General features: G+C 37.6%; 1 protein-coding gene across 3 annotated transcripts in view; it reads left to right on the top strand.

Annotated features, from left to right (window-relative positions):
- Window positions 1-24,897, top strand: part of LOC122804952 (retinol dehydrogenase 12-like) — a 495,784-nt gene that overhangs the window by 373,893 nt on the left and 96,994 nt on the right. For 2 of the 3 annotated variants that reach the window (XM_044075180.1, XM_044075181.1), the window contains one exon: window positions 23,876-24,046. The exons of the other annotated variant lie outside the window; for it this stretch is intronic. In XM_044075180.1, coding sequence (XP_043931115.1) covers window positions 23,876-24,046 — 171 coding nt within the window. The remainder of the gene's footprint in view (window positions 1-23,875; window positions 24,047-24,897) is intronic. 3 annotated transcript variants of the gene reach the window in all.

The following is a 24,897-nucleotide window of genomic DNA, read 5'->3' as shown; positions in this document are numbered from 1 at the left end:
TCCAGTTTCACAGAAGTTCAATCATTATATTAATGTCAGATGGCCATCAAAGCAATCTAGTGTATCACCTCAGATGCAAGCATATTTTCCTTACAGAGATAAATTGCTGATAGAAGATGGTATTATTTTCAAAGGTCCACAAATTGTTGTTCCTCCTTCCTTACAACAATAATATATTCAAATTTTGCATTGTGGTCACCCAGGATCCACATTCACTAAGAGAAGAACCACAAAATTCATATTTTGGTTTTCATTATCAAAAGACATTGATAGAGTTCTTTCTTCTTGTTCAGTATGCAATAGTACTAGACCACATTTGCAAAGAGAACAGCTTCAGCTAAATTAAATTCCTGAACTACCTAGCAACTGTATTTGAGTGGAATAATCAACACTACTTAGTTTTGGTATACTCTTATTCAAATTGGTTTGAGATTGATCTACTACTAAACTTATCCTCAGCTGCTGGTATCACTAAGTTAAAACATTATTTCTCAGTCCATGGTAATCCACACAAACTTTTTTCTGACAATGGTACCCAATTCACTAGCCAGTTGTTTCAGACATTTGCAAAAGAATGGGACTTTGTACATGTCACTAGTAGTCCTGCATATCCTCAGGCCAATGGTCTAGCTGAACGTGCAGTGAAAAGTGCAAAGCAGTTACTTGAAAGGTCAAAGCATGACAATACCGATGTATTCCTTTATTTATTTAATCTCAGAAAAATACCCGGTGATGATATTCTTGGCTGACCTGCTCAAAGACTACTTTCCAAGCAAGCTAGAACTACACTATTTCCTCAAGTTTGTTGCAGCCTAAACCCAAGAACAATAAAACCATCAAGGCTCAATTGTTTAAGAAGCATAATAACCAGAAATCTAGTTATGACAGATCAAGCAGATTACTTAGTCTGTTGCGGGAAGGAGAGACTGTACAAATCCAGGTAACAAAAGGTTTTGATTGAATAGGACAGATTACAGACATCTGTGGAGAGCCAAGACCTTACCTGGTAAATTCTGAAGGAGTGGAGTATAGGAGGAATTGCAAACATTTTCTTCCTATACCAGAACCATCATCATCATTGCAATCACATCATTGTATCTCTGATGAAAACTCTAACTCAAAGAATGAGTCAGATACTGTTTCCAGACCAGAATGTGTTCAAAAGTCTAATTCTGTTCCAGAAAGCAATTTGAACATTTCACAGGTCAACCATTTTGCAGAAACTGTCCCAGTTGCTAAATCTAATTCCCAGTTTTATGTCACACAATATGGACGAGTGTCTAAACCAAGTCTGAAAAACGCAGTAACATGGACTTGATTGTACATACCTTTATGTTTAACATTGTATAATGCATGTCGGTAGATTACCTGTGATTTTTGCATGCCAAACAGTCTCATAAAAATTGTATGGTCTATTTCTCAAAGAGGAAGGATGTAAATCAGAGTGCAAAGTGTGTGCGCTGCTATCTTTAAGAACTATGAGAGGCTGTACATGCACGTATATAACCTGTACACATGCACAACCTTAGTGCCATTTTGAAAGAGCAGCTAGGGAGTGAGCATACATGATCATATTCATTAATTGTATGTAGCTTACTTAAATTACAGTCTATAGTCAACAATAGTAATGCGTTTGGATATAATAAAGCTGCTTGAACAGAACCCATGAAGATTCATTTATTCGTGTCCTAACACAAAAGCGACATATAGCCTCTGATAATGATGGCTGGGATTAGCTGATAAAGTCAGGTAGTGTAATGTGCATATCTGACACAGGAAGTGTGACCAACGCATCCTCTGTACAAACCATGGATGCAGTCTCTTTGCCTGCAGATAGCTTTTAAGATATGAGGTAGTGACATCTCTGCCTGGGAGAGCAGGTCAGCGCATGTGTAACATATGCCAGCATAGCTAGCTGGAGCTTTGTAAAGAATTTTATGTCATTTGACTATCACACTGATTTGTACAGATGTTTGTGTTAAAAATGTTTTTGTAAAGTTGCTTGTGTTAAAAATGTATCAACAGTGGGTCCTGCTTAACCGAAAAGAGATATATACATGTATGTCAGTATTATTATAACTGATTACATGTAGTTGTTTTAACAGAGAATTCTAAAAGGAAGAGGTTAATCTCAGTCCAGATAATTTTGAAAACTAGGTTGAAAATTAAATTGGTTGGTTTAGGCCATACAGATTTTATATTACAGGTCTCATTGCAGCCAGAGACAAAAATGTCTGGGAAAACCAAGACCGGGAATCCTACTGTATTGTCCGTAGGGGTGAACTAATTGCTACCCTTGAAGGGTGAAGTTTTTGAAATTGTGTTTTAGGTTTCAGATGCTGCAAAAGATATTAGCAAAGCTCTGGGTGTGTAATGTACCAGAGGCAAGTGATCAGATGTGAGGTCATTCTATAACCACCACTGAAATTATTTTTGTTGATATTAGTGAGAGCTATGACAGAACTCTTGCAGCAGCAGTTTTTCTTTGGAACCTGACAGGAAAGATCTCTCACAGATATTTCATACATCTACATACCTCATCTTGCCTTGCTGTAGTAGGCACCTCAACACTCATCATCTTGCCTTGCTGTAGTAAGTAACTTAACTAGGGAACAGTAATTCTTTAGTCATTCAGGAAAATATAGTGAAATAAGTTAAGTATTGTTTTCCTGCATCTGTTGAATCGAGCCAACTGTGTTATTTTTTACATCTCCTGTGACTGAAACTATGGTGCTTATTGTAACTAGATATTCAGTATTCTCATGGTTTCTATTTCATTATTAATTATTAAATATTTCTGCACCTTTCATTGTGGCCAGTCTTTTAGAGAATATTTTTAACACCTTAAAGTACTTGTGCTTATTTTAGTGACACTGTGGCTGCTCCTGAAACCTTACTGCATTGGTCAAACTCTACCATTTGCATTAGTATTAATTTTACTTAGTATAATTGAGTACCCTTGTAAGAGCTTTAGAGTAGCTGACTGGTGGCAGCATAATTACCTTATAGTCTGGGCAGAGGAGGCGCAGCTGGTAAATCTCTGCAGCCTATCCCAGGTGTGTGTGTGTGTGTGTGTGTGTGTGTGTGTGTGTGTGTGTGTGTGTGTGTGTGTGTGTGTGTGTGTGTGTGTGTGTGTGTGTGTGTGTGCGTGCGTGTGTGTGTGTGTGTGTGTGTGTTGGAAAATCAAATATTCAAGTGTGCATGTGAGTCAGATACTTGGAGCAGGGACATATTGCTGCAAAGTGGTCAATGTAGAGTCTTGTTTGGGGCCTGATGAGGGAGAGACAGAGAGAGATAGAGTCCAGCCCCAAGGCCTAGAATGTGCTCCCTGTGTGCCTCTTGAAGGAAATTGTAATTGGTGGAGAGAGCTGCAACTGAAAATACTGCATATCCGTTTTTGCTCCTAGTGGCCATCCCTCACCAGTGTCAGTGGTGAGGATTGAGGCACTTTGATTATTGGCCTGGAGTAGGGACCATCACAATAGCCATGATACACAAATATCTGATAGATGGCAGCTTGATGAGGACTCTATAAATCAGATGAACCCCAGTAGAGTGCTGTCTAAATTTGCCCCAAGCACTCATGCCAGGAGGTCCACACAGGGGGAGTTGGTAACAGTGCTTGGCAGAGATATGGTTACCACCCTCCCATTGAGCACTGTGTGTCTGTGGCTGCAGCCCAGCTAATGTGTAGGGCCATTGGGGAGCCAAAGATTAGTTCCACTAAAGCCATGACAGAGATAGTGAGGGTGAACCAGGCTGTGCATGCTGACATGTGGGAGTACTTGTCTCATATGTATGATTCTTTGGCTATAGTAAATCAGTCATCAGACTATTCAGTGCCTTCAGTAGGTTATCTGACAGGGGTGAGGGTTGGTCATCTTGCCTAGTTATCTACTACATACACAGATTTAAGCCAACATGTCCATGGATGAGTGAGATCCACTCCTGCAGTGCTAACACTTCCATAACAACATCTGTTGTAGTCATGTATACACCTAGGAATGGGAGACCATGTGGTCATGGACATCATCATGCTGACACATCCTGCAGCAGAATTTGGACAAGATAATGTAGTGCACCAGCATCTAGTCAATGTTTTGGTACAGCCAGTGCAAATTCTAGCAGGTGCAGCTTTTGTGGGCTGTGGCATGCAGGGGAACCCTCCATCATACATGCCTTGCATCTATCCATTAGGCCAAGATGCAATGCTGCAGCAAATGCTAAGGCAGATATTCATTCACACACGCACACACACACACACACACACACACACACACACACACACACACACACATACACATGCCCACCACCACCACAGCCCCAAGCACATTCCACACATCATCTTTTGGCCTTATCCACATTAACAGTTTTCACACAACTCATAAATATGCTTATTCTTTTGCCAGACAACAGCACTCACACACTTCCCTGTACAAGACATGTACTTCTGTAATTTCTTGCCCACCAGTGCAAATGATAACTGTGCCCTGCTCTTTGTACTTTGTTACTTGGGTTGCCTATTGGCCAGCCTTTGCATAGGTAAACATTTCTGGTAATTTTGCATGCATCACTTCTACTTTGATGTATATGCCTAACACTTGAATAGTTATGTTGTAAATCAATGTGTAATCCACTACCTTTTTTGTTAATGCCATAGCATGCTATGTCGACCTCCTTCTGGCATGGTCATCCCTTGCCGTTCGCTCCTCCTCAGACTCCTTCTCTGTCTCTGTGGTTCTGTATCACATCATTGAAAACACTAATTATTGAATCACTATTCATTAAACCCACTTTGTCGAAATCTCACTTTATCGAACGGCTGTTTGATGGCCAACCATTGTCTTTCCCTATTAGAAAACTATTACTAGCAAACTGTATTATTGTAACATGTGTACAAACAGGAACTACATTAATAAATATAAATTGTGTATTTACTGTAGCAGTAACTCTTATGTATCTCCATCACACATTAATTTTGTATTTTTATATGTTTTTATTATGTTTTTAATACAAAAAAGACAGAGGTGTTATAACCTGAAAAAGAGCAATAAAAGACATTATACGTGTAAAATCTAGCAATTAACTTTAGTCTCAAAACAATAGAAGGAATTCCTTAGTCCAGACATTCTGTCTCCGAGCTTTGAGATCAAACAGTCATAAAATGCTTTACTTTGTCAGCTTTCTTCCAGCAGAGTGCACTGTGGTTACATTTTGTTTTCTTTACATTTGTGAAACAGCCTGTGGATTTTATTAATATTTACAATGACATAGAATTATCTACTAAATTCTATCTAGCTGGGCTGGCAGCCTTTCAGTTTTCACACTGTTATTCATTAAAACTAGTATAAGCATTCTCTGTTTAAAATTAGTAATAAAGCAATGAAATGTTTATACCCTAACAAATAATGAAATGTTTATACCCTAAAAGGACTTAAAAAGTTGCATGGTTTATGCTTTAATGAAATAAATGCCAATTACAAATTGGAGTGAAATGACACTTTAAGATATCAAAGCAGTTCATAAAAAATCTAACTATCCATATATTTATTATATAATGCTAGGAGCATGAATGGCACACACCCCCTACACATCACTGAAGGTTGTTCCCTTTAAAACTATTTTTAATGAGTCATACTTTTGAAGAAGTGCCATAATCTGTAATAAATTAAATATGCTAGAGAATGTGCAAAGCTATGGAAAGACATATCAAGGTATTAATCACTCAGGACTGATATATCAGCTGTGTTTATATAGCATATATCATGGACAGAAGTAAGTCAAAAACAAAAAAAGATAGCTGGGTGCACAAGACCAAGGATAAAAAAGTGCCCAACCCTGATAGGTGTACTGGTACCAGAACTGGAAAAATGACGTGTAGAATCCTCAAAATATGGAAACATTCCTACAATGGGGCCATACCCATGAGGAGGATGCCCCCCTGTTGTAGAGGGAAGTAGCAGTCCACAAAAATCACAAAAACTGATAGGCCAAAGAAGAGCCATAAAGATGATAAAGTGGACTATTGAGGATAAGAAAGAAATTATGTGTTGTTACTATTATGCAAAAAGACCAGAATTTCCAGACACATGCTATACAAAAAGATTAAGAGATAAATTACAGGAAAGAAAAATACTTCCTTCCAAAAGAAAAACTGTCAAAAGCTTCAAATAAACACTTGCATTCACTAATACAACAGAGTTTTGACAAGCAGTATATAGACTGGGAGGCTTTGATCTGTATGGAAAGAAAAGCATCTGAGGAAGTGCGAAATTTAAACAATAAAACCTAGATGTTTTTGTAAGGCACAGAAAAGAGGTGTGGACATGGGAAAGAAAGAGATTTGATATGGTGCAATATTTATGCAAAGGAGAAAGCCAAATTAATCAATATAAAGAAGGCAGCCCTAAAGATATTTGAAGAGAAATACAGGCAAAGGCATCCAGATATGGACAATTTCACAATAAGAAAAATAATATCATAAAGATGGAACATAGAAATGAAAATTAGTAAAGCAGAAGTTAAAAAAAAATAGAAGTTGAATTTAAGTGCCTGCAAAGTGAAGGATTTAATGTAGAAGTTCTAACACAGATTACTTTACAGCATGATGGAGTGAGTCCCCAAAGTAAGGAGAAGCAGGAAGATCAGGAGACATCTGAAGAAGAAATATGGACATGGGAAAGAAAAAGAGATTTAATATGGTGTAATATTTATGCAAAGGAGAAAGCAAAATTAACCAATATAAAAACAGCAGCACCAAAGATATTTGAAGAGAAATACAGGCAAAGGAATCTGGATATGGAAAATTTTACAATACAAAAAATAAGACGACAAAGAGGAAAAGCAGAAAAGGAGATTAGTAATGGAGAAGTCAGAGAAATGTAAACTGAGGTTATGGGGCACCTGCAATGTGAAGGATTCAGTGGAGAAAAATCTAATGCAGAAGCACCATACCAGGATATTGCAATGGCTATCCAAACTAAGGAGAAACCAGTGGAACAGGAAACAATTGGTCAGGTGCCATATCAAGATATTTTGGAGCCTTCCAAAGGAAACCAGTATAAACATTCACTTAAAGCTAGACAGCAAGGGAAGGAACAGGAAACTGTGGAAACTCTGATGCAGTCAATGTTGAAGAGTAATAGGCCAGTAAGTTCCAAGGGGAATCTCTGCCTAACATATAAAGCTATGTCAAACCCAGAGCTGTTGGACATGCTACACCTAAAGAAATCCCAATCCCTCTGAGCTGCATGCTCTAGGGACCTAAACCTTGTCACCACAATAAACAGGACATGTTGGAGGGATAGATTCCTGTCCCTGGGACTTCCTATACTCTGGAACAAGCTACCCATCTATGTCAAGCAAAGTTCTTCATTAGCACTTTTCAAGAAAAATATTGATGAGTGGATGTGAAATAGGAAATACACCCCGGGGATCACTTCTGTATCTCTGCTGGACAGTGGCACAGGAAAATAACTTTCTTGGGTGGCGTAAGCTATGGTACCTTGCTGGCTAGGCTTACACAGGCCCGTGGGCCGATAGCCAAGTACCTACCTATGAACCTATGACAGAGCAACAGATGGCACAGGATGAAATTGAAGAGAATGTGCCACAGGCGGATGTAATAGAACTTTCTATAGAATGTCCACAGGAAATGGAAAACAAAAAATGCACCCTCAGTTTAGAAGAAACCGAGCTAACAGAAGAATTGCTTGACCTAATAGACATAGATAGGCATATTAAGATCAATTAAAGAAATAGACTGCAGGTCAATAAAACCCAAAAAATCAGAAGTTTGATAAAGCAAATGAACACAGTAATTAGAACTGTCCATAGAGATTCATGCAATATAATGCAAGTAAACAAGATATATTACTGTGTAGCTCAATTAATAACTGATAAAGTTCTACCACAAGAACACAGGGTAGTGAGCAAAAGGAAGGGGGGAAATCAAATACCATCATGGTAGTATTGAATAGAGAAAACCATAAAACAACTAAGACAAGAACTTTTACTATTAGAAGAGTATAGAAGAGGGAACAGATAAAAAAAATAGTCAGAAATATAGATGTGATAAAATCTATGCACTGTATTAGAACATCAGGATCTATCATGCACTATTGCAAATAAACTATGACCATGCGGAAAAACTTAGAAGATACACAAATAAATATAAAAGAAAGGTACAAAATAAGCAGTTTATTGATGGTCCAAAAAAGTTTTGTAGAGTATTGGGAAACAAGGTAAAAGGAATTGAAAGACCGCCAAAAAAAGAAGAAATAGATGCATTTTGGAGAAGTATCTATGAAGATCCTGTGGATCATAACAAAGATGCTAAATGGATAAAAGAAGTAAAAAAAAGAATAAGAAGTTTAAAGGTACAGAATGTGAAATGGGATGAAGTAACAGCCAGAGAGATTGAAACAAAGTTAAGAAAAGCCTTTAACTGGAAAACCCCAGGCCCAGACGCAATACCTAACCTTTGGATAAAAGTACTAGCATCTTTGCACGCAGATTTAGCCATGAGTAAGAACTATTTATATGCACACCCCAAATGGACACCAACCTGGCTAACAACAGGAAAAACGCATTTATATCACGTTATCAAAAGCGAAAAAAACAAAACTGCAGCTGATGTACAAAGAACCTTCTGTACAGCAAAATGCGAAAGTGAAAAACGAATGCAGAAGGTATCACCACTGGAAAAACACACCTCTATTGTAATAATCCAAGAGTCTCCTTTATTCAATAAAAAGTAAGCGCTTTCACGTAGTAAACACTACGCTTCTTCAGACATAAAACACAATAAAAACAACCCTACTTAAATACAAGTTTTGGCGCTCAAATCAAACCAATCATTCAATTATTCACTTAATCAAAGTCCCTGATGATTGCTTAGAAAAGTCAAATACAATTAGATAGAAAACATGTAGAAATATAAAATATTCACATTTACATTTACATTTACATATCATGAATCAATCTTTTTATAACCCATCTTAGCACCTAAATTCTAAATCAATATACATATTGAAGTGATTAATTGAATTTAAATGACATGCAGCTGATTTATCCAGCTTCTAAAAGCTATACACATGACTGCTTATGTAATACTATGAAATATAGTGCGTTTATCGCATCTATTCAATTACTTTTTATTCGCTTACTTTTTATTGAATAAAGGAGACTCTTGGATTATTACAACAGAGGTGTGTTTTTCCAGTGGTGATACCTTCTGCATTCATTTTTCACATTATCAAAAGATGAAAATAGCGAACGCTATTTTGTCGGCCCCAAACATCTAAACATGAAAATATCGAACATTCAGAACAGCAAATTTTTTCCCATGGAAAAAATTTGCTGCTCCGAAACACATACACACAACACAAGCACATCAAACAAACAGCAACCACACACATACACTTAAATTCCTACATCTAACACTACACTAAACTAAACATACACTACTATCTACCCACTTACCTTAACCCAAACCGTAACCCTAAAGTCCATCACTATCGCACACTCACCTAACCCGCGCCCTAACCCCAACTCACTTAAACTGCCCCTAACCCTAAAGTCTGTCACTATCGCACACACGCCTAACCCGCGCCCTAACCCTAACTCATTTAACCCGCCCCTAACCCTAACGTACAAACAATCGCACACTTACCTGAACCAAACCTGTAATTTTCCACCACAGCGCTAAGAATAGTGAAGCCGCAGAAACGGCTAACCACATTTTTTTCCCGAGGAAAGAATTCACTGTTCTGCAGCTTCACTATTCTTAACATTCGCTGAATAGTGTTCGATATCAAAACATTTGAAGCTTTAATACTTTGATGTTCTGATATAGACCTGGAAAAACAATACTCCTTCATATGAGTGAACCTGCAAGCTATCCCAAAAATTATAGACCAATAACCTGCCTTCCGACGACGTATAAACTATACACGGGAACTGATCCCGACAGAGTTTATAGTCATTTAGAAGAAAACTCAATTATGGCAGTAGAACAAAAGGGCAATAAAAGAAAGTCATATAGAACAAAGGATAATTTGTTGTTAAATAAAGTCATTGACTACAAAAAAGCATTTGATAGTATCCCATATTCATGGATAAAAGAATGCTTAAAATGCATAAGATACACCCTACACTGATTGGCTACATTACAGTGACCATGAAATAGTGGCAGGTCACTTTGCAATTAAGCCATGATAAAGGACAAATTATTATCCCAGGGATAAAAATTAAAAGGGGGATATTCCAGGGTGACTCTCTATCACCGTTGCTATTCTGCCTTGCCCTTAACCCATTAAGCTGTCTACTTAACAGCTTAGGCCATGGCTATAATTTGGCTCCTAGAAAACAACAAAGTCTAAAGACCTCTCATCTTCTCTGTCAATGATTTGAAACTGTATAGCTCATCAGATGAGGAACTGAAAGCATAACTGCAAGTTGTCAAAACTTTTTCAGATGATATAAGAATGTCATTTGGTCTTCATAAATGTGCAAAAGCAACCTTTAAAGTAGGAAAACTGCAGCACCAGGAAACCATCAGTTTGGGACAAGAATGTGATATAAAAAAACTTGAGCAAGAGGGAGTGTATAAATATTTGGGAATTGATGAAGGATCCACAATAAAACATGAACAAGTGCGAATAAAACTTAGTAAGGAATACTTTAGAAGACAAATTTATCCTGAAAACAGCGTTGACATCTAGGAACAAAATCCAAACTATAAACCAAATTGCTCCTCCTGTCCTAACTTACAGTTTTGGAGTGATTGATTGGCCCCAAAATGTGTTGCATAGATCAGATATTAAAACAAGAAGGATGATTCATGCTCACCAAATTATTTATAAAAATCAGTGCATACCAGGATTATATTCTCCCCGTTCTGAAGGAGGCATGGGCCCCTTGAAATTAATTTCATGTATAGATCTGCAATCGTGGCACTCAACACATATCTGCTGACCTCACAAGACCCAAACATAGTGAAAATTTTGAAACGTGAGGAGAATAAATCTAAGATGACTTCCCTACTTAATCTAGCAGAAGCATATAGGAGTTAAGCAGGAATGGAAATCAAACCAGAAGTAGATAAAAATCAGGCAGCAACTGAATGTGCCAAAAAACAAAAAAAAGAATATAAGGTAAAGGACCAGATGAAAAGGGAAGAAATGTGGAAAATGCATAAGTATAGTTGCAAGTATAGAGAACTCCTGGAAGAACCTCATGTTGATCAGGAATGAATGCAGGAATGGTTAAGGAGAGGTGAAAGGTTAATACTGGCAGTCCAAGATAGTGGGCTACCTACACGTTGGTTTACAAAGTCCAATGAACATGTGGGAGAAACAGACAAATGTATGTTTTGTAAAACAGAATTTGAAACTGTTGCACACCTCGTTGCTGGTTGCAACATACTAATGGCAGAAGGACTGTATATCAAAAGGCATAATAATGTGTCGAGACTGTTGCACTGGGGATTGTGCAAACGTTATGGTATTGAAGTGGCTGAAAAACACTGGAAATATTAGCCACAAAACATCATAGAAAATGATGAAGTCTACATCACATGGAATCACACATTACCAACAGTTCAAAAGATAGATGCTAGAAAACCAGATAAAGTGGTCCAGGAAAAGAAGACAAAAGTAACATTGATCATTGAAATCGCCACACCCAGTGACTACAGTGTCCTGTGTACAGAGACACACAAAGTCATGAAATATCAGGATTTGCAGGCAGAAACAAGAACAATGTGGAAGAAAGATAGCCAGATAGTTCCAATAGTAGCAGGAGCAATGGATCTTATAAAAAAGAATCTACAATCCTATTTATATGGGTCTACTTCACATAATCGAACATCCAAATGCTCGACTTTCATATGCTCAAAACCATACGATCAAACATTTGAATGTTCAAAAATGTGAAAAAAAGATACATTAAAAAAAAAACTAAGCAGTGTAGCATGGGGGCAAGCCCCCCCACACCCCACTATTTAAATATACCAACTCCGAGATCACACTACATTGCGGTAAATGGAAATCTTCCCATTCCGCGCTCTATGGAGATCCCCATTCAGACCAGTCAAGTTTTTAAAATTTCGATCATATGGTCTCGGCCATATGAAAGTCAAGCTTTTAAAAGTTCGACCTTCTGAAGGGGACCCATTTAAATACACAACCAATACATGTAACTCCGTACAAATTGCAGAAGGAGCCATTACTGGGCACATTGCGAGTGCTGCGAAGAGCACTTTTGGCTGACATCAAAGAGTGAAACAATACTATTTTCATGAACTTTAATCGGACTTTGACTTAGGAATGGGGCCCATTCCTGTGACAGTATTAGAAACCCAAAAGATTTGGAGAAATTAAAAACAACATAGAGAACCTCTAAACACTGGACCTGTTTCAATTTGAATTGGTCAAGGGCAGGTCATGCTTAATCAACCAAGTATTTTGAAAAGGTCATAAAAGCAATGGATGAAGACAAAATGGTACACACCACATAAGCTGACTTGGCCAAACCATTCCCCACTCAGGCATAGACTTAGCTGTCCTGTAGGAAGTTTGTCTCAAATAAATAACTGGTGCCAAAACCATGTACTGAAACTAAATGCCAAAAAATGCATATTGTATCCTTTGGAAAATTATCTAAGTCAGGAAACTACACATTGACAATACCCCCCCCAACAGTTGACCCAGTTGTATTATGTTGACAGTGACCCATGTTTTGATCGACATGTGTTCTTTTACATTGTTCAGCTTATAAACAAAGGGATAGTGTCTAGATGTAGGGATGTAATTGCCCCCCTTTACTCAGCTCTCATTAAGACACTCACTGAATATAAATGCCTCCGTTGGCATGTATCTGTCCAGACATATGCAACAACTGAAACACCTACAGAGATATCTTACTAAAAGGATACAAGGCCTAAACAACATGTCCTACATGTACCAACTCAAAGCCCTGTCATTGTACTCGATATCCTACAGACTGCTAAGAGATGATCTGGCATACAAGGCATCCCCTGACCTATTACTGATGGATTTTACTGCACATCAGCAAATCAAATGGCATCACAAATACTTGATCTATGGATCTAAAGCTTTTCATCAACAGAATGGTTGGGGGGAACAGATATATCTTGCAGAGGATACCTCTGCTGCAGAACAAATCCTCATCCACATAAAAACAAAGTTCATCTTTGTCCATTTTAAGTGCAACTTAGATCTATGGATGTGAAACAGAAAATTTACCCCAGGACTGCCTCATGTAATACTAATGGACAGATGCTCTTAAATGCATTGTTCCATGCAACGGTCTCCTCAAGTTATCTTTGGCAAGATCCCATTTATGGTCATTAGGGATCATATATAACTATCGACCAATTTGTAACACACTGGGATAAGTTAATTTGAGCACAAAAAGGGAAGCTGGTTAGGCTTAAAATGGCCCTTAAGGGCAGCTAGACTAGTACATACCTATGAATCTATAAAGAGAAGTAACTTTGCGAGTAGAAGATAAATGTTTGTACCACTAAAGTCAAATGAAGGTCCTGCAAGTGTTAGCAGAAGTCAGTTGCAAATAATCAGACTCGTTCTAAGGTTTGTGCTTTATTTTTGTGATGGAAGTATAAGTAACTTGCTTTGAGGCTAAGATTGTCACAACTTTTTGAATGAAGCGCTCATGCTTTGGGACTGATATCCCAGTCGACTAACTACTTTGGCAAGGTTTATTTTTTCAGTTCATTCCTTTTGAAAGGGGAGCTAGTACTCTCCTAACCCGATCTAGCTAGTTGTTTTAAGTGAAGTACTAGATCCCATTTACAACCGGAATTAATGAAAAATACAGGATGCAGATATATTTTACAGTGACACATACCATGAATTTCTAAAGTCATGCTACCTGTTTCACAGTTTAGATACAGGAAAATAACACCTATTCAAGTTATGTTGGGAATGTTACACGGAAAGTGGTCTAGTCTCACTGAGGGGCTGTGTCATGGAGAAAGTCCTGTTTCTGAAAGTTCTAAATCTGACAGTCTGTAACATCATACATTTTTTGCTCTTATTAAGAAGGTAGACACACAGTCCTAACTGAAACAGCATAAGCCAGCTGGACTTAATTTGTTTTTGTATATATCTTGAAACAGGAGATATTTGTTTTTTTTGTATAAATCTTTAAAAAGAAGATATATTTCCTGTTTTTCTGGTGAAGAAGCCAAAATCTTTCAGATAGATAGCATAAGGCCAGACTCCAAAAGAGGAGCAGTACAGCAGAGCCCCAAAACTAAGACCGAAGTGGGGTCCTGACTTATGGTCTGTGTCCTGCCCCTGTATAAGTCAGTAAGTAGTTGGGTGAAGCTCTCTTACCTCCATTTCAGTTACAAAGACATATATCTGGAGCATTTCTCCCTGGTCTCATCTGAAAATAAGCTTCATTCCAAGTCAGACCTTCCCAATAAACAAATGTTAAATAAAATAAAATAAAATAAATAAGCTCTACTTTGGTTGTATTACTTGTAAGAAGCTTAATGCAATTCCAAAATATCCCAAGCTAAAGAAATGCATTATGCATGCATGGCATATTCTACCTATCAGATGTGTATTTATGAATGTATTTTGACTCCCTTTTCCATAATAGATCATGAATGATGCAATGCTGTGGGAAGATTGCACCAACTAGGACATGCACTGTGTTTATTGTACTACACACTGTAGCCGCACTGAGCTTAATGTCTATTAGGGAGGAGTATATGATCTGGAGACTGTATACACAAAAGACAGATATGACTTCAAGGCAGAAAGGATAAAATGGTAGTAATACATTAGAATGCAGTTTTGTGTCCAATGTGTGGCAGGACTACTACCATTATGGCATCTGTCATGACTGCTACCACACCATTTTGGACATACCTTTATATGACACAATATGCTAAGCTATAGTTCAAAGAGGAAGTTTACCCAGAAATCCAGTGATATACACCTCACGCATTTCTATCGAAACCAAGAAGAACTGAATCCACACAGTACAGGACACTTTAACAGATTCATCTTTCTTTGTACACAAAGGGATATCTGCTGTCAGAGGACATACAGACGTACAACAGAGTCCGTTGTATACAGCTGTACATTACTACATCCTATAGTATGGCTTTTAGCTCAGCTGCACACTCAGTGGCCTTACCACAAATTCTGACAGCTTTAACCATTGCAGGGAAGGGACAATAAAGATTGTCAGTGTTTGGGGAGGGGGTTTCCATAAGGCCGACACAATTTTTGGGTATGTTGTGTCAATATATACTTCCCATGATGCAGTGGATAGTGCATACACAAATTCTTTTGGAATAAGGAGTAAGAATGGGTCACCCACTAAAGACTTACACACTTCCTTATTTGTATTTTATACAGAATTAAGCAGGCAAACTTTTTTTTTGCAAAATTGCCACCGTGCAAACTCTTTTACAAATGTGAGGCCATGCTTGCACAAATTGTAAAATTTTTTTTTAAAATCAAGCCTTAAGATTTTTATATGGAACACTTTTTTGGAATAGTTTTCATATGAGAGAACTCTTTAGCAAAATTAATGAGAAATTTTATTAGAAAAGACAGTTGTTATTGGTTCAAGTTTACAGTTGGTTTATGCATTATGGCTCTATAAGCCTTTTCTATAATGTTTTCTTTCATATTTGAGATCCCTGAGAAGTGTTAAATCAGATTTACTTCTGAATTTTGAAGTCCTTGAGGTGGTGCAGTATCTTTTATTGAATGCTTTTAGCGGACTCACAGTATGTTGACTAAAGCGTAATCCATTGACCATGAAGGAGAGGGAAACATGGACTTGCATCTCTACAGAACCCATGTTAAAACCCACTCTGGAATTAAACGGGATTGTGGTTCAACTTGTTTTGATGAACATTAGTTAACCAAAATGTGTTCAGGGATTTGGGATATAAACATTTAGGCATACCTAATATTCTGATATTTGCCCTTTTGAGCTCTGCTTTCAAAGTTGTCTAGCTGTAGACACATGTAAGGATGAATTTTTTAATACAAGTCTGATATTTTATATTAACGATAAGCAATATTATCTGTCTGATGAGGAGTAGTTGTTTCATCTGGTTTCCATGTAGTGCAGGTAATTTCCATGAAGTCTGATTTTTAAACATCTTAATTAAAATAAAATTTGCCGAGAGGTACACACACCTTAATAGAAAAGAAAACAAACCGCAGTGACATTTTCATTATTTTCATGCAGTTTGCGTATACATTTTCATTTTATCAATTATCATTCACTCTTTTACACACATTGTTCAAATCCTGCCTTCTCTTAAACCTCACTCCTGCTTCTAATCATTATGCTTCATGTATCGATCCCAGAAAAATAATTTATTTCATTTGTGTAATTTGCACCTTCTTTTTAAAGATCCTACCTCCAGTTCTTTTATCTTCTTTACAACAGCTGGTTAAAAATTTGATTTCCATTTTTTTTTGCAATTTCTTTTTTGACAGCCAATGCCATTTACTTTTGTAATGCCTTACGATATATATGCAATTGAAAACCTATGTCCAAGCTCAAAAGCATTGTTTCCTTATTTACTACCATTTGCCCCCCAACAAAGTATTCTGTAGGGAATTTTGAAAATATGGCAGCTCATTACAGTCCCAAAAAACATGTTCCCAGTTCCCTCTCTTTTTCTATTACACCTTCAGCAGCTGCTGCCGACCGAAGGAAAAATTCTCTGAAGTCTGCTTTCTATGCCAACTTCCAAGCAGAAATCCTAAACCTTCTGGATTCTGTTGCATACTTAGGAGCCATATGAATGTCCTCTCATTGTTCCTTTGTAAATTGCTTTCCAAGTTTCCTTCTTAATCTTTTCTAATCTCCCCTGATTCGTTCTTATAGTCCGCATGTAATATTTTATATACTTTACTAATTATCCATTTTTAACTGCAGTGTCCTTTCATGAGTCCACTAAAACAGTGGCCCTTACACATCTTCAATACTGCTATATATTTTAGTACAAACAAAATGAAAACTCCAGCAAACTAGAACTTCCACTGAGTGACCTCCTTAACCTCTTGTATCAGAGGCACACGGGATATATGCAAATGATCCTTATGAACATCAGGTGTGTCAGCTGTTTGGTGATTCTGAATGCGTATAACTTATTTCATCATTTTAATGCACAATTTCAGGCCAACAAAGCCAAACCCCACTAGCTGTGGATATGCATATTTCAGGCTTGTTATGACCTAATCAGCACAGCACAAGCAGAGTGTTTGACTAAGCATTAGAAACACGGGGCTGTTATACCCAACTGATGTCCATTATCATTAGGGTCACTGCAAAAATATCCCAAACAACAAACTAAAACAATGAGTGAGAAAGTCACTGGAAAACCAGTAAGTAAAAACAAAATGAAAACTCCAGCAAAGCTAGAACTTCCACTGAGTGACTTTCCAAACCTCATCTATCAGAGGCACATGGGATATATGCAAATGATACAAGAGGTTTGGGAGGTCACTCAGTGGAAGTTCTAGCTTTGCTGGAGTCTTCATTTTGTATTTACTGACTGGTTTTCCAGTGACCATCTCACTAATTTTTTTAGTTTGATATATATTTTAGCAAAGCAAATTCTCAATGTAAATTTCCTACTGTCTTCTATTCCTTTGCTACTGCTACTTCTACTTTCTCTGTTTATCCACTGACAAGTTTTTCCCTCCAGCAAAATTCCAACTCATATTCATACTTTCTACACCTACTCCAACTTCACTCCAACTTTCTTTTTCTCTGTAACACCTAACAAATGTACCAGCTATTCACCATTACTCACCTCCTCTCTGCTTTCTACTCTCATCATCTCTTTGCTTTTCCACTCCTCTATCCAATACCACTTCTCTTATTTCTTCCACCATGCATGTAAAACTAATTTCAGATTTTAAATCTGACTGTATATGCCAAATTCTATTGTATTAATATGACTCTATATTCTACTGATTGCAGATTGTGTTTCTAGTATAGCTGCTTAACAGTTATTGTAGGTTAGTATCGTAACATTAAGCTTTAACAATGTTCCCTCTTGTATAAAATTGCCAAGTGTGTTAGTAGAGCTCCCTGTGCCTCTCACTGAAAAGGGGCTACCACAGTCCCATTGGATTACCCAGGTCAACAAAACCAATAGACAATAAATAAATAGCTCTACCAGAACTGGCATTTCACTTACCACTCCCTTCTCTCTTTCCCTTTGCCTATACTCTGATATAAATCCATGGTGGGGAAGACAGTCTCTTACCGGCAGTCCAAACTTCTATTTGGCATCATCCCACTATCTTACCTTTCCCTCATTCCCCAAACCTTGGTTCTTATGCCAAATTTCTCTAGTAAATTCCATTCCCCCTTTTGCTTGTTTTGATTTCAATTTGCAGTCATCCCTATTAGCAAAATCTCCTTTCCACATTCATCTGTTTGCTTAATTCTTAGAATACTGTCTGCTACTTTATTAATATAATATTTTGTATGGTCGTTGTTATTCTCCTTAATGTCTTGCATCCAAAATCCCAGTCCTTATTTCACAAACTTCTTTCCTGTTTCATCATCATCTCTTTCCACTTTGATTTATAACCTTCTGCTTGTGTTATGTATATGAGCTTTAACTGTGTAGCTCCAAGTATCCCTTCGATTCATGAACCTAAATCACCTTGCTCTGTGGGGAGGATCAAGTTATTATTTTTTTTTCATCTTTTTTCTGTAGTTCTGATATATTGTTTTGCTTTGAAGGGGTATAGCATGCTAAACCTTAAATTTAGTTAAATTAATGGAAAAAGCAAAGCCCAGTAACATTTCTAAAGAGACTTAAATACCTTCCTTTTTCTTATTTGTAGTTTTGAGAAATTTTAATAGACAGTTTGATGTTTTAGTATTTATTTTCATGTCAAAAAATATGGTAATTTTCAATAGTCTTTTGATGCAAACCTAACTATTTTTTTGAGCCTTGAAGTAAACTAAGCTATATTTCTACTAAATGGGCAAATGTGGATCTACTGCAAATCACCAAAGCTGCAAACTTGGATTTAAACAGGCCTTTAGAGTCACAAGGTCCTTGTTATTACTAAATCCTCATTAGACATACTGATACTGAACTCACCATACTGGACGAGACAAGAGTTATTACCAGCAGTGTCAGTGGTATAACAGGTAGCACACTCACCTTTGGTGCAATAGGTAGCACACTCACCTTTGGTGCAACAGGTAGCACACTCACCTTTGGTGCAGAAGGGCAACAAATCATGCATGCTACTGATACACCTAAAACAATTACCTAAGCATGAATGAATTGTAAAACTAGAAAAAAAAAAACACTACTAAGCTTTATATAGTCAATTTTGCAAAACACTGTAATCAAATGTTGTAGTCCAATGGTAGAGCAGTTAGACAAGTAATGTTATTTGTTCATGTTGCTTGTTTCTTTAGTTCATGACTGGGTAACGTTGGTGTGAAGTTTGCATTTCCTTCATCTGTGTGAATGTGTTTTTATCAGTGCTTCTGTTTTCTTACACATCCCAAAGACATTAGGTAAACAGATGACCCTCCAAACTGCCCATAGATATGCATGTCCCAGATGTGATTGATTATAGATATGGATGCCTTGTGATGTGTTAGTACCACATCCAGGATTACCTCTTGCTTGTACCCACTGAGTGCCAGCATAGGTCATGGCACCCCTATGATTCTGAATTGAATTAAGCTGGTAATCTTAGAATGAATGAAAACAAGACATCCAATTCAGACTAGAATATATACCAAAACAGATGACCTTCAAACACTTTTTTTTTCTGGGAGAGGGTGGTCTATATTTCTCTGCAGCGCCCTCTCCCATGTGGGTGTTATACCTATCTGCTCCCAATGGATAAATATACTGATACCAAGGTTGCAATACAGTGCAGTAAAAGTAGTAAACAATCTAGCAGAAAAAAACTACTACTCACTTCTTCTGGGGTAGTGCAGTCACAGAGTTTGTATATGACATTACCAGGGGTGTAAGTGCACAGCCTCCACATTTGTAGCATGCAGGGGCCGTAGCATCCTAATGTAAAACATGTGTTTGGTTAGCTATGTTGCTGTATACATATTGAGCTTAAAAGAATCTGTGACATTGGGTCTATATTATCCCAGCGAAAGTGAATATGTGTGACTACATAAAAGTCGACACACAATGCACTAAAGCTGGAAATCAAAAGCAGCTGTGAAATCTAATTTTTTTCCTAGGGAAAAAATTAATGCGTCCATTCGCGAAAAAAAACTAAATTAAAAGCATAAATAGGTGGGAGGGTTTCACCCCCCACATCCCCCAATTTGGGGGGATGTGCCCCCCACACACACCCCTTAACTAAATATACCAACTCCGAGATCGCACTATAGCAACAGAAGGGGCAACTCCAGGTAGTTGGCCAACTACCTCCTTGCCCTATGACAAATACATCAAAACGCTCAAATGTATTTCGATGTATTTGTGTCGCCCTTTTTGCATTCGCACAAAGCAACTTTCGCTGGAATTATATAAACCTGTGACATTAATATTCATCATTTACTTCTTCATGCTTAAAACAGGAAACCCACTCACAAGAGCACTTATTTGAATAGCACACATTTTCATACCAGCTACAATATTCATTTGTCAAATTAAGCATTTCAGACATAAAGATATTAGGTGGTGGGGAACCATAAGAGATATCAGCCTCACCAGTCTGTCTTTGAGATGAAAAGTTTCACTTCCATAGGGATCCTCCCTTCCTCTTCATTACTGAGTGACAACTAGAAGTGAAGGCCATGAGAGATAAAGTCAGTTTTAAACAGCTGAGCCTAAGGAATATAATCACTTGGATCTCTGACACCAAAAGAAGCTCATGGAAGATGAGACAAATGAGAAATGTTTATACTAGTGAAGGATCCATTAAAAGTATGGAAAGCCCATATCTTTTGAATAGTTAAAATATATCTATCTGAAAAAAGAAAATAAAAGAATATTTTCTGATGACCGCCAAAGGCACCCACAGGCAGATGCAAGGGGGTGCACACAACCCTGGAACCGGCTGGCCAGGAGATTAATTTTCTTTTAATTAAAAAAAATATATGTTGGTGTTCTTCTTTAAGAAAGGTCCCAGTCCCATAATGCATCACATCTGTGCATGCATTGTCGTCTGCATGCAATTTGAAATACAACATGTAATGTTTGGTGTTTACATTTTATTTTGCTTTGTGGGAGAAAAAGTCTTCACGTTTTGCAGCTTCACCTGTTCTGAGAGAATCTGAGTTTTGTTTCGATCATTTAAGTAAGTGTGTCCAGGAATTGGAGAGTAAGTGTAAGTTTGCTTCATTCAATCAATGCTTTTGCTGCCGCCATTCAATCAATGCTTTTGCTGCCAGGTGTGCATATTCAGTCAATGCTTTTGCGTGCTGCCAGGTGTGTGTATTTAATCAGTGCTTTTGCTTCCAGGTATATGTATTCAATCAGTGCTTTTGCTGCCAGGTGTGCGTATTCAATCAATGCTTTTGCTTCCAGGTGTGTCTATTCAATCAATGCTTTTGCTGACGCCATTCAATTAGTGCTTTTGCTGCTAGGTGTGTGTATTCAATCAATGCTTTTGCTGCAATGTATGTGTATTCAATCAATGCTTTTGCTGCCAGGTGTGTCTATTCAATCAATGCTTTTGCTTCAATCAATGCTTTTGCTGGCAGGTATGTGTATTCATTCAGTGCTTTTGTGTGCTGCCAGGTGTGTGTATTCAATCAATGGTTTTGCTGACAGGTGTGTGTGTATTCAATCAATGCTTTTGCTGACAAGTATGTCCCAGTTAGGTATACCTGTTGGTAGGGCTACACAGGTTCAAACCATGTACTTTAGGTACAAGAAACAGGCTGAATTCTCTACCTGTACCACCTCTTGTGATTCAAGGAGTTGAGTCCATAGCTCTCAACTGTCCGCATTTTCACAGAATGTCTGAAATGTTTGGCTTATACTTTTGGTCTGTTCCTCTTAAAATTTGTGGTTTCTGGCAAATCAGTGAGAACTGAATTTACTAAATTATGACAGGCATTTAAGTTTCATTCTTCCTATCTTTCAGGAAAAGCATGGTAACACAAAATATTTTATTCTAGTAACTTTCTAAGATTATACAAGCAATGTTTAAAATGTGTCCCTTGTTTTGGGCCTTTGTCCCCCCCCACCAATAAATTTTGTATTTTTCCAGATTTCTTGTGCTGCAAAGCAGAGAGATATAGTTGAGGGTCAAGTGGATTTTACAAGGAGCTGAGAGCTTCAGGGGAAGAGACGTTTAGTGCTGCTTATGGCAAGTCTGTTTGTATTGTTAGTAGCACAACAGTTAGTGTACTTCCTTTTTGATGCAAAAGGCTGTGGGTTCTACTCCCACGGTATGTAGATGGATTGCTGATACTGTAATGTGTTGTACTTTAAAGGGGGTGGAGACTGCAGTCCTAAGAATGTCTTCCTTTGCAAGAGATATCAAGTAACTATGGACCTGTTCTCAGTTTGCCATCCATTCCCTATTGCAATATAACCAGCTTCTCATTTTTTAATGTAACATAGTGAACTTATTTTTTCAAGTGCAACAGGGAATTTATTTATAAGTTGTTTGCTAGCAGCAACCTCTTCATTAAATTACAGATCTCTTTAATGTGGAATTATTTAGATGACTTTGACTTCTGCAGAGATTGTGCATATTTATTGATATTGGTGGATTGTAATGACAGACGTTTGAGTAGACTTTTGTGATGGAAATATTCTGAATTGAGCAGTTTTGCCATTATTAATACATTTTATTTCATTGCTTACTGGAAAAATGTTCAAAACAATAAATTTAAAACATGCTGTAACACTTGTGCTTTATTGTACAAGGAATACAATTTAATACAACCAGGAAGGTGAATCAAAGAGCACATGTATGCTAGCATGGGCCTAAATATGTATGCAAGGGGCCTATGATTTGAAAACAGCCCAAAGGTAAACTTGATCCGCCACTGACCTGATGCGTTTTCTTTGACTGTGGGTTTCAATGCTGTTTCAATTAATGTGAGTTTCAAGGGCAGAAAGTTTTAATGCTTAATTTGTTTTCATTGTAAGACTGTATTGCTTTGTTTAGCAGATGTCTATAAGTGTTTGTGCTTTCAATTTTAAAATAAAAGTTTTAAATAAAATCCAAATAATTATTGTAAAAGTAAAGCATAAAGCAGTACGCACATTAGTGTTTATGGTAAATGGGGAGAAATACCCAATTAATGGGACACTAGAATGGCTGCTTGGGGGAGGGGTTCTGAGTGAGGAGGGCTCTGGGTTTGCACTCCCCTGCAAAAAATCTTGCAGGCTCCCCTGATGACTGCTCATTTTTGTCAGACTTTAACAATGGTGTAAGCCTGTCATTTATCAGGACACCATGGCAGTAATGTTTTGAGAGGTGAGGATGGACAGATATTTCTTTGTTGCCATATATTATAAATTATACTCTGAATGCAGCTACACGCCTTTACATTAGTCAGGTTGAGAACACTAACCCCTCCCCCAATAACCTGACTGTTTCAAGATTTTATAAGGTATCTGATGGCCATGTGTGAGTGTGTGTGTGTGTGTGTGTGTGTGTGTGTGTGTGTGTGTGTGTGTGTGTGTGTGTGTGTGTGTGTGTGTGTGTGTGTATGTGTGTGTGTGGTCTGCCCATTTGTGCATGTACACATGTGTGAGTTGGCACTTTCAAGAATGTAAAAATATTAATGTCAGTTATTTTTGTGTATATGTATACCTATGTATAGTTCTTTATATGCTTACATATTATTTCTTTGTTTTTGTGTTAAGGAGTACTGATGGGTTCCAAATCACAAAAGTCACAAACAGAGGATGGTTTTGAAATACAGTTTGGGGTTAATCATTTGGGTCATTTTCTGCTCACCAACCTGCTGTTAGATAAACTGAGGCACTCTGCTCCAAGCCGTATCGTCACAGTATCTAGTACTGCTCACGCTACAGGTAGGGTGTTTATGGTACATAGCATTTAAGGTACTAAAACAGTAGGCGAAGAATATGAATTATTTTTCTTTTCTTTTGCATTGGCTAAGTTAATAAACTGCAAACCTTTTTTTGTATTGATGTTTTGCTGTGCATTTACTATACTGTACTGTAGTCAATTTTCCACCTGCAAGATAAAGACTGTAATTCACTTACTGCAAAAAGTGCTCATTGTTACAGAAATGACTCAAGGCACTACTAGTTAGATCTGTATAGGTTCTCATCCTCCGTACTGACACTGCAGTAGAAGTAGCCTGTACTGAAGCAGGCAGATGAAAGTGAGTGATTAGTAAGGTAGCTAAGGAGAGAGAATACTTTTGTGCTATTAAAAATGTAATGGGAAGTGTGGTCCAGAGAAATGGCCATGTAGTCTTTTTTTTTTTTTTTTTTTTTGGGGGGGGGAAAGCAAGTTTTGCTCAATGGCTCCCTATTCCTGCTTTTATTCCCACTCCAAAATAGCTGCTTTCAGAAAATGCATTATCGCTGCCTTCCATACACAACCTCCTGGCTAAACAGCATGCCACTATGTCACATGGACATATTAGGACTCTTGCTTGAGTGATACACCTGTTATGTGTCTCTAGTGTAGAGTACCTAGTTGCCTCACCCCCCCACCCCCGATGGCTGAGCTGCTGTCAGCCACGCAGACTTTTTGACAGCTGTCAAATTTCATCCATCACTGTCCCAGCTGTTAACTGAACCTAGGTCATCTGTGGCTTTATCCTTCTCTGCCATGGGATTGGGGACAACAAGAAATTTTAACAAGAACTGAAATTAAACCACAAGAGACATTTCATGATGGTTTTCCTTGC

Source organism: Protopterus annectens, chromosome 6.part0, assembly GCF_019279795.1.
Source record: "Protopterus annectens isolate FY-2018-M chromosome 6.part0, PAN1.0, whole genome shotgun sequence".
NCBI classification, from domain to species: Eukaryota; Metazoa; Chordata; order Ceratodontiformes; family Protopteridae; genus Protopterus; species Protopterus annectens.
The sequence above is the reverse complement of the archived record's forward strand: the minus strand, read 5'-3'. Positions and strand labels throughout refer to the sequence as shown.